The sequence below is a fragment of the Lithobates pipiens genome, unplaced genomic scaffold, assembly GCF_037356315.1.
Source record: "Lithobates pipiens isolate NorthernLeopardFrog02 unplaced genomic scaffold, aLitPip1_a1.2 Scaffold_28, whole genome shotgun sequence".
In the NCBI taxonomy this organism is placed as follows: Eukaryota; Metazoa; Chordata; class Amphibia; order Anura; family Ranidae; genus Lithobates; species Lithobates pipiens.
The window spans coordinates 173,631,942-173,648,417 of record NW_027507789.1 but is presented as its reverse complement, the minus strand read 5'-3'; the positions used below and the strand labels follow the sequence as shown (position 1 = coordinate 173,648,417).

Genomic DNA, 16,476 nt, shown 5'->3' with positions numbered 1-16,476 from the left:
CAGCCAGTAGGACCCCTGGATAGGCCTCAGGCTTTAGGCCTAGCAGTCAGGAGCTGTTTGACACACATCCACCTAGGCCACAGCCCAGGGCGGGAAGAACCCTGATCACCTGACTCCTCCCAAATAAATAGCCTATCCCAGCATGCAAAGCGAAAGAAACTCCTGCTAATTGGCTGAGACAACTTATTTACTCATCGCCTGAATTCACTGTAATCAATCATCCTAATGCCAAAGGCAACAGTGCCACCTATTGACAGAAGAGAGAGACTACAAATTAAACTCAGACTTAAGACATAAAGCAGTGGATCAAAGACTACCAATTAGCCAGGATAGTTACCACCTAGCACAACTAGATTTATTAGCAGCCCTGTTTAGAACCAGGGTGCTACACCAGCATCTATGTACAAATCATAAATTGAACATATAAAACATACTTACAAATATCGCCACCAAAATTGGAGTCTTGATTATCCACCAGTAATTATTTTCATAATCATCCCAGCATCTGTGTGAATAAAGGGGAGAAAAAAATTAGTTTTAGTAAGTACATTTCTATTTTTTTTTTAATACAGTAGGGGGGTTAAAATCCCAGGTAGCTTATTTTATGCTGTCTGTGTCCCATTGAAGAGATTTCCCTCCCCTTGTTGACACAAAACAGGAAGTTAGAGGAAACCTCTGCAAAGGGAGGGAAACTCCCATGTTAGACAGTTATCACCGGAACACATGTCCCCATTGGAAGATATCCCTCACCTCTTGTTCTGGTGATAACAAATTCTGGATATCCCATCATTTCGATCTCATTGACAATGCAATCGGAAAAACTGTGGGGTGAATCACAAATAGAGTAAGGATTGGGCACTTCTTCCCTATATTATTCAAAACTAAATAGGTTTAGGATATATATACGGTTACAGGTAGTCTTTCATCAGAGGTAGATTAGAGCCATGATGCCTCCCTTGCCCTCCAAGACAACTGATCAAACATAGATCTATTTAATCAACTACTTTAACGGCCAGGGGAGACACTATGAAGCTGGAAGCAACAAGGATTTTGCACTTCTGATTTTAGTTTACCACAGAGGAAATGTACAGTGTCTTCTCACAAAGTTTAGGCTGGCCATACGTTAGTAGAATTTTGTTCAAAATTTTTTTGTTTTAAGAAAGTTTTTTTGATTTTCTAATGGCTAATGGGGCCAGGGTGACTTTCAAAAATTCGACAGAGCAGGGTGGAATTTTTTTCCTTGAATTAATTCATTACTAACAGTGATTGTGGTATTTGTTTGGGATAGTCAATTCACTCCAAAATCAAGTTTTAAAAGTAAACTCTTTTATAGCAGTTTCGGACAACGTTCATCAAGCCCTCAAATGTGCTGAAGAACTTTCGTACAAATATTTTCGTAAAAATGTTCATTTAAAAATCCACTAGTGTATAGCTAGTGCTATTTAGCATTCCTAGAGATCCCGTCTGCAGAGGAGGCCACCCCTATGAAAGTCAGGAAAAGATGAGTATATTATCATTTATTTCCTTCACAGGTCCTTTAATTTTTAATATAACAAGTATAGGCGTAAAACAAGTCAGACATCATAAATATTCAGATATAAATCTGTTAAAATAAAAAAAAGAAAAAGAAAAAGGGAGGTAATGATAAAAATAGAGTCTGATCAGTCCATAAAATAAATATTGGCTAAAAGAGTCTATTTAGGAATGGTGACGAGGAACAGAAAGCGTCCATTATAATAGGGTAGAAACCAATTCCTCAGCTGCAACAAAACACAAGTGGAGAGACGCCTCTGGGTGCAATAGTTTAGAAATAACACTTTTAATAATAGATGTAGCTCAACTCACATATTGTAGAAATAAACAGGCATGGTATTAATAATGGAAAGTAGGTACTCCTGCGCTAAGAGGAAATGTGAACAAGGTGTATAGGTGCTGCAGACACCGTAGGGGTCAAACTATTCCCAAAAAATAGAAAATAAAGCAGTGGGTGGTGCTGCGCTCCTAGAGTTAATATTGAAAATACATTTATAGAGTTGCCATAAATGCAGTAAAGTAAATGGATAAGTATGGGTGAAATCCACATAAAATGAGCAATAAAAGTTAAATATCTCACAAAGTGCTGCTGGGCAAAATTAATGTGCAAATAAAAGCAATTGTAATACGCAATGCTACTGTGTGCAGTAAATAAATGTGCAAATATGCAAAGTATAGGCTGAATGAATCGACGTGAATAACATTAAGTAATAAAAAGTCCGAAGTGAAAGGTTGGACGCTCTTCAGGGTCCAGTGTGCAAAAGTGCAGATGTGGGGGTGTTTTGCAGGAACACCAAGTGATAATGCAGTAATATCCAGTGGCACTGTGACTTTAAGTGCAAGGTGTTTCTTCAGTGTCACTGACACCCGCAAGTGTGTTAAATTATTACCTTACTGCTGTAAGGTAAACTGCATGTAGAGGAGAAAGGGAGGGTGAATCACTTCGGGTTGGTGTATTCCTGCGTGTTCCTAATGGGTATGGAGCAAAGCCAGAGGGGATCGTTTCCTTTCCTTCCAGTGAATGGATATCATGGATCGTACAAGCTCGGCGCTCGTTTTTGTGCGATCCATACACTGAAATGTGAGTTTTTTACCGTTTCATTAATAAACTTCAGCTTTTAACTTTTAAACTTATTACACCATAGTAGGCTCTTTATCCCCTCTCAATACCCCGGTATATTGAGCATCTGAGCGATCCCTGATACCCATTCACTGGAAGGAAAGGAAACTATCCCCTCTGGCTTTGCTCCATAGCCATTAGGAATGCGCAGGAATACACCAACCCGAAGGGATTCACCCTCCCTCTCTCCTCTACATGCTGTTTACCTTACAGCAGTAAGGTAATCATTTAGCACACTCACAGGTGTCAGTGACACTGAAGAAACACCTTGCACTTAAAGTCACAATGGTATTAATAATACAGTGAGGCAGGGCGAATGCGCGGCTCTGAGAGGAATGGATGCCTGATGCTTTAGCTCCGCTCCGTTCTGGACTTCTGAGGCATCTAGAGGGCCATAAACCCTAATCTTCACAGCGCTTTTATCACCCCTCAAGACACTGTAACCCGATGCATGCTGTAGAGGAGGAAAAAACCCTGAGGTGCTGCTCAGAACACACTAACACACTATCTCCTCTGCACGCGGGAGCGATACAGCATGGTACAAGATGGCGTGGGGGGGAGAAGTGACTCCCCAGCACCAACACCTCCATCGATGCCAGTTCCTTCTCTCACAGTGATCAACAACAGTAAGTACCCTTCTGCACTCTCCAAAGCAGATTTGGATGCTAGCCTGGAAGCGATGTACATGAGACTGGCCAATAAATTCCAGACTGAGCTGCATAAAACCTCACATGCCTTATCACAAGAGATCACTGCATTGGGTACAAGGACTGAGAGACTCGAAACAAAGCATAATGAGCTTGCCATAGCCTATAATGATCTCAGCAGGAAACATGAGGCACTGGCTTCAGTTTTCTCTACAATTCAGGCCCAAGTCGAAAACCTCGACAACAGAAACAGGCACAATAATTTACCTCCAGATGACAAACCCCCTAGAGATGTGGTTCTCTGTATGAAAGATTTTCTAACTAAGGAAGAGATCCTAAGAGATGCTTGGAACAAGCACTGTATCACCTTAGACGATCACCTCATCCAAATCTATCTGGATATCTCCCCTGCAACCCTGGATAGAAGAAGGGGATTAAAGGAAATCACCACAGATCTTCAGGCAGCACATATCCGCTATAGATGGGGCTTCCCGTTTAAACTGCTAGTCCCCCATAATGGCACCACCTATTCCACCACTTCTATCCAAGAAGGTCAAGAGATCCTGGTGAAATTGGGCCTCCTTGATGTAGCAACGATCCAGCAACCACCATCCACCCCCAGACCAGCACCAATCTGGCAGATCCCACCACCCAGGAGAGACAGAGACACAGGATTCGCTACGAGATCGGAGACCATAATGAAGAGCACCCTCGCTGACTCATGAGTTTTTTGTGTATCAACACTTCTGTATGGCAGTTTGTACTTTGTCCCTTTTTATTTTTTTGCAGATTAACGTGTCATCTCAGAACTCTGTCCCTTGGAGCTGCAGCACGCTTCCCCCACCCAGCAGAAGGTAACTTTCTCGGTCACTAACCACACCATGTTACGGTGTGGACAGCCTAGTTGTCTCGCTGCTTTTTTATTTTTTCAGGTAACATTTTTCACCCCCTAGCTGACCCGTTCCGACAGCTATTTTTCAAAACGGTCTTATGGTTCCTGAACTTTTTTTTTGTTGTTTCCTTAATACTCCCACTTTGGTCTTGTTTATTCGGTCAGTCAGTTCACAGTCTGAAGGTTGTTTATATATGTCATAGCATCTATGATGTCTATAAGTTTTCTCTATTTTATCACAGAATGGTTTATGTAATGTTCTGGTGGTATCTTCTCGCTTTATTCAGTGGAAAGATGGTGGCTCCCTCTATAGGCCTTCAATTTGGTTCCCTATCTTTCTTTACCTCCTGCCTCAAAGCCCTGAATTGATAATCTTTCAGTCGCATGATCGATCTCATATCACCTATGGCAATCACTTGCGTCTCAAATAATATTACGGGATTTAACTCCCCCAGCAAGAGACACAAGGCTTTTGCCTTTTATAAAACAAATAGGTGTCAAAATTCTTCTGATACAAGAAACTCATTTCTCCCACTCCTCTCACCCTAAACTTCTCCATAGAAATTTCCCCCAATCCCTTTTCTCCCTCCATTCGGCCAGGTGCCACCATACTTCTACACTCCTCCTTCCCAATGGAGGTTAAGTAAATATATAAAGATAGGGAAAGTAGATTTGTCATCATAAAGGGAGTTATACACAACAGAGAACTGACTATTGCGATTATCTATGCTCCTAATGACAGCCCTGCAACCTTTTTTAAAACTTTCTTTGACAAACTTGCTATCATTCTCCCCATATGATAGTAGGAGGAAACCTTAATATGGTAGCTAATCCCACGTTAGATCGTTCCTCTGCTACAGCCACTAGTAGAGCCTTTCCCAGGTCACTCACTAATGGCTTACATGATTACCAGATGATTGATACATGGAGAGCCCATAATACAGGGATTAAGGAATTTACTTTTTTTTTCCCATCCTCACAATAGCTATGCGAGATTGGATTATATTTACACCTCACCTATAATACTAGCGAATTCCACTGATGCTATTATCCGCCCTTGCGATTGGTCGGACCACCAAGCAACCTCTTTCACAACTGAATTTATTAAACTTGCCCCAACTTCCCACTCATGGAGACTAAATGAATCAATCCTATCAGACTTCTCCCTCACAGCTAGAATCACTCAACGCTCCTGTCTCCATCTCAGAACTCCTAAATGTAATTAAGTCACTAAAATTAGGCTCAGCCCCAGGCCCAGATGGCTTTTCTTTGTTATACTATAAAAAATTCTCTGTATCTCTAGCTCCTAGGTTAGTCCAACCTTTTATCTGGGTATTACAAGGGAGTAGTCTCCCAGAAGAGATGCTATTGGCTAATATGTCCTTAATCAAACAAGAACCATACACTTCCCCAGAACTATAGGCCCAGTTCTGTCATCAATAATGATTTAAAAATTTTTAGTAGAATTTTAGCAGACAGATTGGCAAGAATTATTCCCTCCCTTATATCCCCTTTTCAGTCCGGCTTTATTCCACATAGATTAATTACAGACAACATACGCCTCACAACAAACATTATCCAAGATGCCAATTTATTCTCCCAAAAACTTCTTTTGCTTAGCTTAGATATACAAAAGGCATTCGATAGTGTCTCCTGGCGCTATATAAGGATTCTCCTTCAACGCATGGGCTTTCAGGGTGAATTTTTGTATGCATTCCAGGCTCTTTATCAAAGCCCAAAGACCTGCATCAAGCTTCCAGGTTGCAATTCATATTTTTTCCAACTAGGCAGAGGCACCAGACAGGGGTGCCCTCTCTCCCCCTTTGTTTTTGCTCTGGCCCTAGAAACCCTCGTTATAGCTATACTAAACAACCCAGACATAACCGGCTATACCAAAGGTCCTTCTTCCTACAAATTCTGTATGTATGCCGGCAACATGCTGATGTTACTTACTAACCCCCTAATTTCCCTACCTAATCTATTGCTTACTCTATCAAACCTTGCCAAGGTCTCTGGACTCTCAGTCAATGTTACGAAGTCGGTGGCCCTCCCAGCTGGTATCCCTCTCAGAGAACTTTGCCATCTTAAACAAGCTTACTCTTTCTCCTGGGCTGATACTCACCTCTCATACCTAGGTATTGGACTCTCCAGTGACTTTGGCAGACTTTTTGTACTTTTTTTTTTTTTTTACCCCTCATTGATCATGGAATTGAAGAAAACACTGGGCCCCTCTCCACATTCCTTTCATAGGTAGGATTGCCGCCCTAAAGATGGTAATTCTTCCTAGGTTATTATACCTATTCCGTTTTCTCCCAGTCAGACTTTCTAAAACATATTTACTTAACTTTCAGGCCCATCTCAACAGATTTGTTTGGCAAGATAAACCCCCTAGATTCGCCAAGGAAGTTCTATACCGTTCTGAAAAAAGAGGAGGCCTAGGCGTCCCCCAAATATGGCTTTAATACTTAGCCTGTAGATACACACAACAAGCCCACTGGAACAAACTCCAAGGTCCCCTGGGTCAAGTTTGAAAGTAATTCTATCGCTCCCCTGTACCTTCCTGTGTTGATGTGGTCCTCGAATCGTGCTAACACAGAACTAGCAAATAAAATCAAATTGTAGCCATGGGTCTACATCTATGGAAACAATGCCAGTCTAAGTATAACCTAGTCTCGCAAATGCCTTAGGGGTCTCTTATCTCGGTGACCCCAGATTTACCCCAGCATATGACTACCCAGAAACCTTCCTAGCCTGGACCGAACAAAAACTGACCAAGCTGGGCGACTTCCTTGCGGGGACGAAATTCACCACATTCCAAGACCTTCAGGCCCGTTATCACATCCCAGATACGGAATACTTTAGCTTCTTACAAATTCAATTTTTTTTTCTTAAACACTACCCGGACCCCCCCTCTGACTCTACCACTCTCTTTGAGGACATTTGTCACACCTGCCCTCTCCAAAAAGGCCTTATTTCGGGAGACTACAAATCATTGGAGTCAGTAAATGAGGCATGCACTTTAAAATATAGATCCCAATGGGAACAAGAACTAGATCTAGTAGAGGGGGGTTTAGATTGGTAGAAAGGCTGGAATAATATGAATAAGTGCACTAAATCACTAACAATTAGAGAAACTGCTATTAAGTTAACGACAAGATGGTATAACACCCCTGCACGCCTACATAAAATCTACCCCTTACAGCCCCCGAGTGTTTTAGGGGCTGCAACCACTTAGGCACCCTCCGTCATCTATTTTGGGATTGTGCAATAGTTCAACCTACCTGGAAGGAGGTCTTTGGATTGATTGATAAATTGGCGGGGAAGTCTATAACTTTATTGCAAGAGTGTTGTCTCTTATTTCAGACTCCCCCTGACACCCCCAAACCCCTGGTGAGGTTGATCCACTCAATTTGTATTGCCATGCATTGGACAATAGCCCTGCACTGGAAGATGCCTGTGGTCCCCTTTGCACAGGTGTTGTTGCACATAGACCATATGATGCTAGCCGAAAAAAAATCATACCTTACACGATTCTATTCCCGTAAATGACGCCAAATGGAATCCTTGGTTTCTACTCAGACTTCAAGACTGCCCTTTTTCTTTGTTTTTTCTTTTTTTTCCCTTTGTTATCTGGAAAATGTGTCTTTTTTTTCATTGACACTTCCTTCTCATGTATTGTTCACCATATAGATGCTTTCACCTTGCATTGGTCATAGAATTCCAAATGTATATGGAGTAGATACCATGTTGAAAATATACTGTATACTGCTCACTTTTAACTTTATGCTATGATCTCTATATAGAAGGACGTTGTCATTTATTTTGTATGGAAATTCTGTTATTTTCAATAAAAACTTTTGAAAGCAAAAAAATAATAATACAGTGAGGCATCCCTGAGTCCTAAGCAGTATGGATTCCTTGCTGACAACTGTGAGATCTTCTGGCAGATGGAGGACACCGGCTCCAGAGAGCATCCTCAGAATGAGGCATGGAACGCACAGAACAGCTTGCTGATGACGTCATCAAAGCTGGACGCGTTTCGAGAGCAAGTCGCGCTCCTTTGTCAACAGATCTGTTTACAAAGGAGTGCGACTCGTTTACATCGCCAAGTGTGCACGCTCTCGAAACGTGTCCAGCTTTGATGATGTCATCCGCCCGCAGCAAGCTGTCCTGTGCGTTCCACGCCTGGTTCTGAGGATGCTGTCCGGAGCTGGCGTCCTCCATCTGCCGGAAGATCTCACAGTTGTCAGCAAGGAATCCATACTGCTTAGGATTCTGGGACGCGTCACTGTATTATTAATACCATGCCCCCCCCCCTCCCTTCCTTCCCTGTTCTCCCCAGTTGTAACCTCTACCATCATGTCAACCATTTCCTGCTTCTCAGTGGTTAGTACACAGATCCATCCAGTTTTCTTTATATTATTTTTTTGCCTAGATACTGTATTCTAGTATTGATTATGTTTTCACAAGAAGACTACTTTGGTTTCACTAAATGAGCCTTCTTGTGCTACTCAGGCCGTTTATTTTTCTACGTGGTTAACTTCTCGGGCTTTTATACCCGTCACGATAATTGTCATTACGTGCTCTGCTCAGATGATACCCATTGTACTTTTCTCTGTCTCATTTACTTCACTGCTGTACTACTCGGAAAAAGACTGATGGTAACCTGTACAATTGTCTTTTGCTTAATTTCTCAATAAAAACATGTTGTAAAAAAAAAAAAAAAATACCATGCCTGTTTATTTCTACAAAATGTGAGTTGACCTACATTATTAAAAGCATTATTTATAAACTACTGCACCCAGAGGTATCTCTCCACTTGTGTTTCCTTAAATTTTTAAGCAGACAGTATTTAAAGAAGAGACCACATTGAATAATGGCTTTTAGCTCCTAAGCAAATACCAACTTTTCGAGCTTCTAAAGCCAGCCATGTTAACATTTCTTAGGTTCAGCCCAAAGAATCTGAACCACAGAAATCCCTTGCTTCCCCCATTCATCCTGAACAGTGGAATCTGCAGTGCCGACCAGTGGCAGTTGGCATTTTTTTGGGGGGTGGCAAAAAATCGTCCCGAATGACACCCACCCACCCCGGTCTGAGTCATGGGCAGCTCTGCCAGGAGGGTGGGGAGAGCAAAGAGTGAGCGAGGTTTAGACAGATCCCGTTCTTGTCACTTAGATGCAGCAAGGGGGGGGCAGCCCACAGCCATACACAGACGAGTAGAGAGCTGGCTTCCATCTCTGCAGCCCACTCTCTCTCATAACAGCAGGAGAGTGGCAGGGGGAGGGATGACAGCCTGTCCACACTTACACCATCCGCGATCACTTCCCCTTCTTCTCGGCAGACGACTGAGAGCTGCCAGGTGGACAGAGCCCGGCCACGGCACGCCATCTACCTTCTCTCTGCTCAGGCTGCGCTGCACATCACTGCCGGAGACTGCACAGTCATTGGCAGGTGCCAGCACTCCCTGCCTCCTCCTCACTCCAACCACTGCCGCACACAGCACAAAACTGGGTGGGCTCGGAGCTCAATGCTCTGCGTCCCAAACCAACCCTTTTTTGAAGTCAATTAAAGTCTCTGGCTCTAATCATATGCTTCAAAAAAACACCCTCCCCCCATTGGAATCCATGCATCCGGCACCCTGCATGTAGATCAGGGGGCTGGGCGCATGGACGTGCGCCACCCCTAATGGACAGGCCAAGAATTTCCTGCCTGACTCCTTTGACAAAAGCCAACTGAATATTAGTTTGCCTACACATACACGTTAACCAAAATACGATTCTGTATATAATATGTAGCTTTGTAACCGATTTTCAGGGTGGTCACCTTGTAGTTTTTTCTTTTGTCTATATATCTTCATGGGTCTATTTACACAATTTTTACACATGATTCATAGATTTACACTGCTTAAAAAAAATGTTGAAAAAACTTCAGCAGGGGGCTGAGAACAGAAAGGATTACTTGATGATTTTCATGCACAGGCAGGATCATTTGCCTTACTTCCCAACAATGAAATTAGAGTTTTGGCCTGCACCGGCGGGTCGATATACTGTAGAAGATGCCAGAATCCTCTTTCCCCAGTGCTGGCTTTACCCCTAACCCAGGGATGTCCAAACTATTTTCAAAGAGGGCCAGATTTGATGAAGTGAACATGCTTGAGGCCAACCATTTTGCCTGACATTCTTTGAACCATTAAAATTCGGTCTAAGTATATTCGTCTGAGCACTAATTCACTGCCCAGCAAGAATTCTCTTGCCTTTATGGCTGTGTCTGTGTGTGGTGAAGAGATAAGCTTGGGTGTGTTATTTGGATATACCGTATTTATTGGTGTATAACACGCACCTTCAATTTAAGAGGGAAGTTTCAGGAAAAAATATTACATTTTAAATAAAGAACTGTGAAGCAAAATAAGGGTCAGTGCCCATCAATGCAGCCTAATCAGTGCCCATCTGCAGCCTCTCCAGTGCCCATCTGCAGCCTCACCATTGACAAAAATGCAGACTCACCGTTGCCATGAATGCTGCACCCACACTTCCATGAATGCACCCCCTCATTGACATGAATGCATACTCACCATTGCCATGAATGCAGCACCCACATTGCCATGAATGCATCATCCACGTTGCCATGAATTCAGCACCCACATTGCCATGAATACAGCATCCATGTTGCCATGAATGCAGCACCCACGTTGCTATGAATACGGCAAACCCCATTACCATAACTGCAACAAATCCCATTGCTATGAATGCAGCAAACCCCGTTGCCATGAAAGCAGCAAACCCCCATTGACATGAATGCAGCACCTCCGTTGCCACAAATACAGCACCCCCATTGGTATGAATGCAGCACCCCTGTTGTCATGAGTGTAGCACCCATGTTGCCATAAATGCAGACTGACCATTGCCAACAGTACAGCCTGATTCATGCCCATCTGCAGCTTCGGAGGGAACAGGGAGGTGGGTGGGACGAGTACCAACAGACATACAGGATCCAATTGCGGCCCTCGTGCCAGATTTTGAACATGCCTGTCCTAACCCAACCCAGTCCCCTCTCTAGTGTCTGACAGTCGGCTGAGGACTTGACAGAGGGAGAAAGAATAGGCTTGAGAGGGGAGCAGCCCAGTGTTGCAAGATCTCTCAGCAGGTCATGATGTGGGGACTGACTGCTGATGGGAGGACACTTATCCAGCATCTTGCTGACATTGTGGATTTGCCAGCTGCCAGTAGGGTTAATTTAAGGAGATGGCTACACCTATTCCATTATCATGGTCTACAAATACTAGACTATCCCAGTGGCGGCTGGTGAAGTTTTAGAACGGGGTGCGCCCTTTCTTTTTGACCCCTCCCACTTCTCATGAGCCCCACCCCATATAGAATCCACCAACTCTGTCCTCTGTATTCCACTTGCTTCCACCCATAGTGTCAGAAGTATACAGCCGCAGAATCACAGGACAGAGTATACAGCTTAGCCTCACAGATCAGGGTATATAGCTCGGCATTACAGATCAGGGTATATAGTTCAGCCTCACAGATCAGGGTATATAGCTAAGCATTACAGATCAGGGTATATAGCTCAGCATTACAGATCAGGGTATATAGCTCAGCCTCACAGATCAGGGTATATAGCTTAGAATTACAGAGCAGGGTATATAGCTCAGAATTACAGATCAGGGTATATAGCTCAGCCTCACAAATCAGGGTATATAGCTCAGCATTACAGTTCAGGGTATACAGCTCAGCCTCACAAATCAGGGTATATAGCTCAGCATTACAGATCAGGGTATACAGCTCAGCCTCACAGATCAGGGTATATAGCTCAGAATTACAGATCAGGCTATATAGCTAGGCCTCACAAATCATGGTATATAGCTCAGCCACACAGATCAGGGTATATATTGAACTTGCAAACACAAGTCAAGAGTCTGAACTAAATAAAGGTAGTTACAAATAAATAAGCAGTCATGGTCCAGCAGTGGCTGTTCTAAAATGAATACTTATCCAAATGCGGTCCTACTGGAAAGAGAAGCAAGTGATAGTGGGAAAAAGAAGTTAAAGTGGAGGTCCACCCTAAAGAGGACCTTCCGCTCATTGGAATCCTCCCCCCCTCCATCGCCACAATTGGCACCTTTCAGGGGGAGGGGGGTGCAGGTACCTGTACAGTACAGGTATCTGCACCCACTTCCGGCATAGCTATCTGCGGAAAGGGGCATCGATTCTGCAGAATCTAAACCCCTTTCCGAAAGTCCCCCGCTGCCTGCTGGGAAACACACGGATCCCAGAGACAGCCGGACCATCCTTATTGCGCAGCACGACTCGCGCATGCACAGTAGGGAACCGGGAAATGAAGCCGAAAGGCTCCACTTCCTGATTCCCATACCCAAGATGGCGGCGGCAGCACCCGAGAGACAATCAAGAGATCGGCTTCTGGTGCCGACATCGTGGGCGCGCTGGGCGGGTAAGTGTCATTATTTTAAAAGTCAGCAGCTGCAGTATTTGTAGCTGCTGGCTTTAAAAAAAAAAACGGCGGAACTCCCGGCGGACTCCCGCTTTAAGAAGAAGGCAGAGCAGAGTGAAAAGACACACTGATATACAAGATACATATATCAAGCAGAGGAAATATCAGGGGAGATGTGGACAGCATAGCACAATCGGCAGGGAAACACCAAATTAAGAGAGAAAGAAAATTCAGATCCATGCCTAGCCCCCTGTCCAACAGTGGTGGCTGACAACTCCCCCTCCCGTCGGGTTACTGACAACCCCTTCTCCACCTATGGTGGGTGAATGACAACGCCTGGCCTATGGCACAGAACAGGGAAAGCCCACCCCCACCCATCGGGCAGCCAGCAGTAAGACACCTACGCAATCTAGGCCTGGGGCTGTAGTCCCCTCTCCTCTTTGGGTGCAGGCATCAGCTTCAGTGTCCACTCCTCCCACGTCTCCTCTGTTCTCCAAAGCGCTAGGCATCCCATAAGATCACCTGATACTTTGGTCAATCGGGAAACAGGTCAAACAGACCTACCTCCTGATTGGCAGGTAGGAACATTAGTGTAAAAATAGCAAAAATGTATTTGCTATCATCACACAACAGGGTGGGATTGGGACGCAGTGCTCTGAGCTCTGAGCTCACGCTATTTTGAAGTCTATTAGAGCCTCTGGCTCTAATCAAGTGCTTCAAAATACACGTCCCCCGCCTATCACTGCCATAGTAATTCATGCCCCGGCGTCCTGAAGAGGGTCAGGTGCATGGATAGGAAGGGCTGCGGAGGTGTTAGGGGGGCAGTACCCATGCGCCCACAATGCACGGGCTGCCACTCCCCCGACAGTATGCATTCTTGTGAGCATTAAAGGCCTCATTGAGAGCAGACCCATACCTGTACTTTCACTGTCCAGTGGTTTTGTTAGGGTCTTAAAAATGTACAAAGGCCATGCTGTTTACCACTTTCAAAGTTCTGATTAGAGCCACTCGTTTTACTGTATTGTTACAATTTTGTATTCATTTTGCTTTTGCCAGTGTATAATATCAAATGTAATGCCATTATTGTTACTACTTTAGAATTAGACTTCCATTGCAGGACTTTCTTCCCCTTTAAAATTAAGCCCACTTAAGCTTTTGATATGTCAGTCAGGGTTGGGACTAGTTCAGGGCAGGTCACTATTGATGGACAGCAAAAGGACTCATCCCTAAGAAGTGTAAACTATACCCTTCTGGCCTAACCTAATTCACACTCCCTACCCACGGATGCATACATACACATGACCTCTGCGCAATACAGCCCCCTAGATCTCTATGGGACCATATTCAATTGTCTCTGATCTCAGGACACAGCCCTATAGAAGTCTATGCCCTTGTACACACGGTCGGACATTCCAACAGAAAATGTCCGATCGGACCGTGTTGTCGGATAATCCGACTGTGTGTGGGCTCCATTGGACTGTTTCCATCGGAATATCCGACGGACAAAGTTTTAGAGCTGGGCTATAAAACTTTCCAACAACATGATCCGATCGGACTTTGTCCGATTGTGTGTAGAGAATTCCGATCGGACAAAGTGCCACGCATGCTCAGATCAAATTCCTAGACCAAAGCTATTGACTACTAGCCTGAACGTAGTCCCGTCCTAATGAAATAATGTCATCACGTTACGTACGATCGATTTTCCGACAACTTTGTCCGACCATGTGTATGCAACACAAGTTTCGGACAAAATCCGTTGGATTTTGTTGTTGGAATGTCCGACCGTGTGTACAAGGGCTATGGGATACCAATGCTGCACAGATGCTGCCAGGACACCAAAGACTTGTGGTGCATGATGTAAGCAAACACTGGAACCATTGCTTTCAGATTGGGGTAAGCATGCATCTGTGGGGGGTGGGTTAAAAGGGAAGTATAGATTTTTTTTTTTGTTTTTTTTTTTGTTTCCTACTTTTTTTTCATCAAGTCATTTTTATTCATATAAAAAGACAAAATAGACAAATATACATTTATACAACATTCACTTACTCTTTACTCCCTCCCCCCAATATTTAACATACATCCCCCTACATTTACATAATGCACTTCAGTTCACCGTTCACTTTTATAACAAAATTGATGTGTCAATTCTATTTGCACACTATACATAAAAAAAAAAAAAAAACTAAATCTTGGTATCCGTAGGAGAGGGGGACCATTTTACTCTTAGCACTACACCACGTCTTAACCTTCTCTTCTCATCCAACCTTCCCATATTTTTTTAAACTTGTTAGCATTTCCCATTTTATTATACACAAATCTTTACAATCTTATTGTTTTATTAACCTTCCCCTCCCATTCTACACGGGTTGATGGAAACACCACCAGCCACCTTCTCGCTATCAGTTTGCGTGCAAGAAAAAGACATCTAGTTATTGCTATTTACCTCCCCCTCTACTCTTACAGTGGTGTGAAAAAGTGTTTGCCCCCTTCCTCATTTCCTGTTCCTTTGCATGTTTGTCACACTTAAGTGTTTCGGAACATCAAACCAATTTAAACAATAGTCAAGGACAACACAAGTAAACACAAAATGCAATTTGTAAATGAAGGTGTTTATTATTAAAGGTGAAAAAAAATCCAAACCATCATGGCCCTGTGTGAAAAAGTGATTGCCCCCTAAACCTAATAACTGGTTAGGCCACCCTTAGCAGCAACAACTGCAACCAAGCGTTTGCAATAACGTGCAATGAGGCTTTTACAGCGTCCTGGAGGAATTTTGGCCCACTCATCTTTGCAGAATTGTCCTAATTCAGTTACATTAGAGGGTTTTCGAGCATGAACGGCCTTTTTAAGGTCATACCACAACATCTCAATAGGATTCAGGTCAGGACTTTGGCTAGGCCACTCCAAAGTCTTCATTTTGTTTTTCTTCAGCCATTCGGTGGTGGACTTGCTGGTGTGTTTAGGATCATTGTCCTGCTGCAGAACCCAAGTTCGTTTCAGCTTGAGTACACGAACAGATGGTCGGACATTCTCCTTCAGGATCTCTTGGTAGACAGCAGAATTCATAGTTCCTTTTATCACGGCAAGTCTTCAGGGTCCTGAAGCAGCAAAACAGCCCCAGACCATCACACTACCACCACCATATTTTACTGTTGGTATAATGTTCTTTTTATGAAATGCAGTGTTCCTTCTACGCCAGATATACTTGGACACACACCTTCCAAAGAGTTCCACTTTTGTCTCATCGGTCCACAGAATGTTGTCCCAAAAGTCTTGGGGATCATCAAGATGTGTTGTGGAGAAATTGAGATGAGCTTTGATGTTCTTTTTGCTCAGCAGTGGTTTTCTCCTTGGAACTCTGCCATGCAGGCCATTTTTGCCCAGTCTTTTCCTGATGGTGGAGGCATGAACGCTGACCTTAACTGAGGCAAGTGATGCCTGCAGTTCCTTGGACGTAATTTTGGGCGGCCTGCCACTCCTGGGAAGGTTCACCACTGTTCCATGTCTTCGCCATTTGTGGATAATGGCTCTCACTGTGGTTCGCTGGATTCCCAAAGCTTTGGAAATGGCTTTATAACCCTTTCCAGACTGATAGATCTCAATTACTTTCTTTCTCAATTGTTCCTGAATTTCTTTGGGTCTCGGCATGATGTGTAGCTTTTAAGGATCTTCTGGTGGACCTTACTGTGTCAAGCAGCTCCTATTTAAGTGATGCCTTGATTGTGAACAGGTGTGGCAATAATCAGGCCTGGGTGTGGCTAGAGAAATTTAACTCAGGTTTGGACAACCACAGTTATAGTATGTTTTAACAAGGGGGGCAATCACTTTT

The 16,476-nt window shown here is 43.7% G+C and overlaps 1 protein-coding gene across 1 annotated transcript in view; it reads right to left on the bottom strand.

Annotated features, from left to right (window-relative positions):
• The window catches only part of LOC143935830 (vasoactive intestinal polypeptide receptor-like), a 228,802-nt gene that overhangs the window by 70,817 nt on the left and 141,509 nt on the right, over positions 1-16,476 (bottom strand). Inside the window, exon 9 of the mRNA XM_077459946.1 lies at positions 439-505. Coding sequence (XP_077316072.1) covers positions 439-505 — 67 coding nt within the window. The remainder of the gene's footprint in view (positions 1-438; positions 506-16,476) is intronic.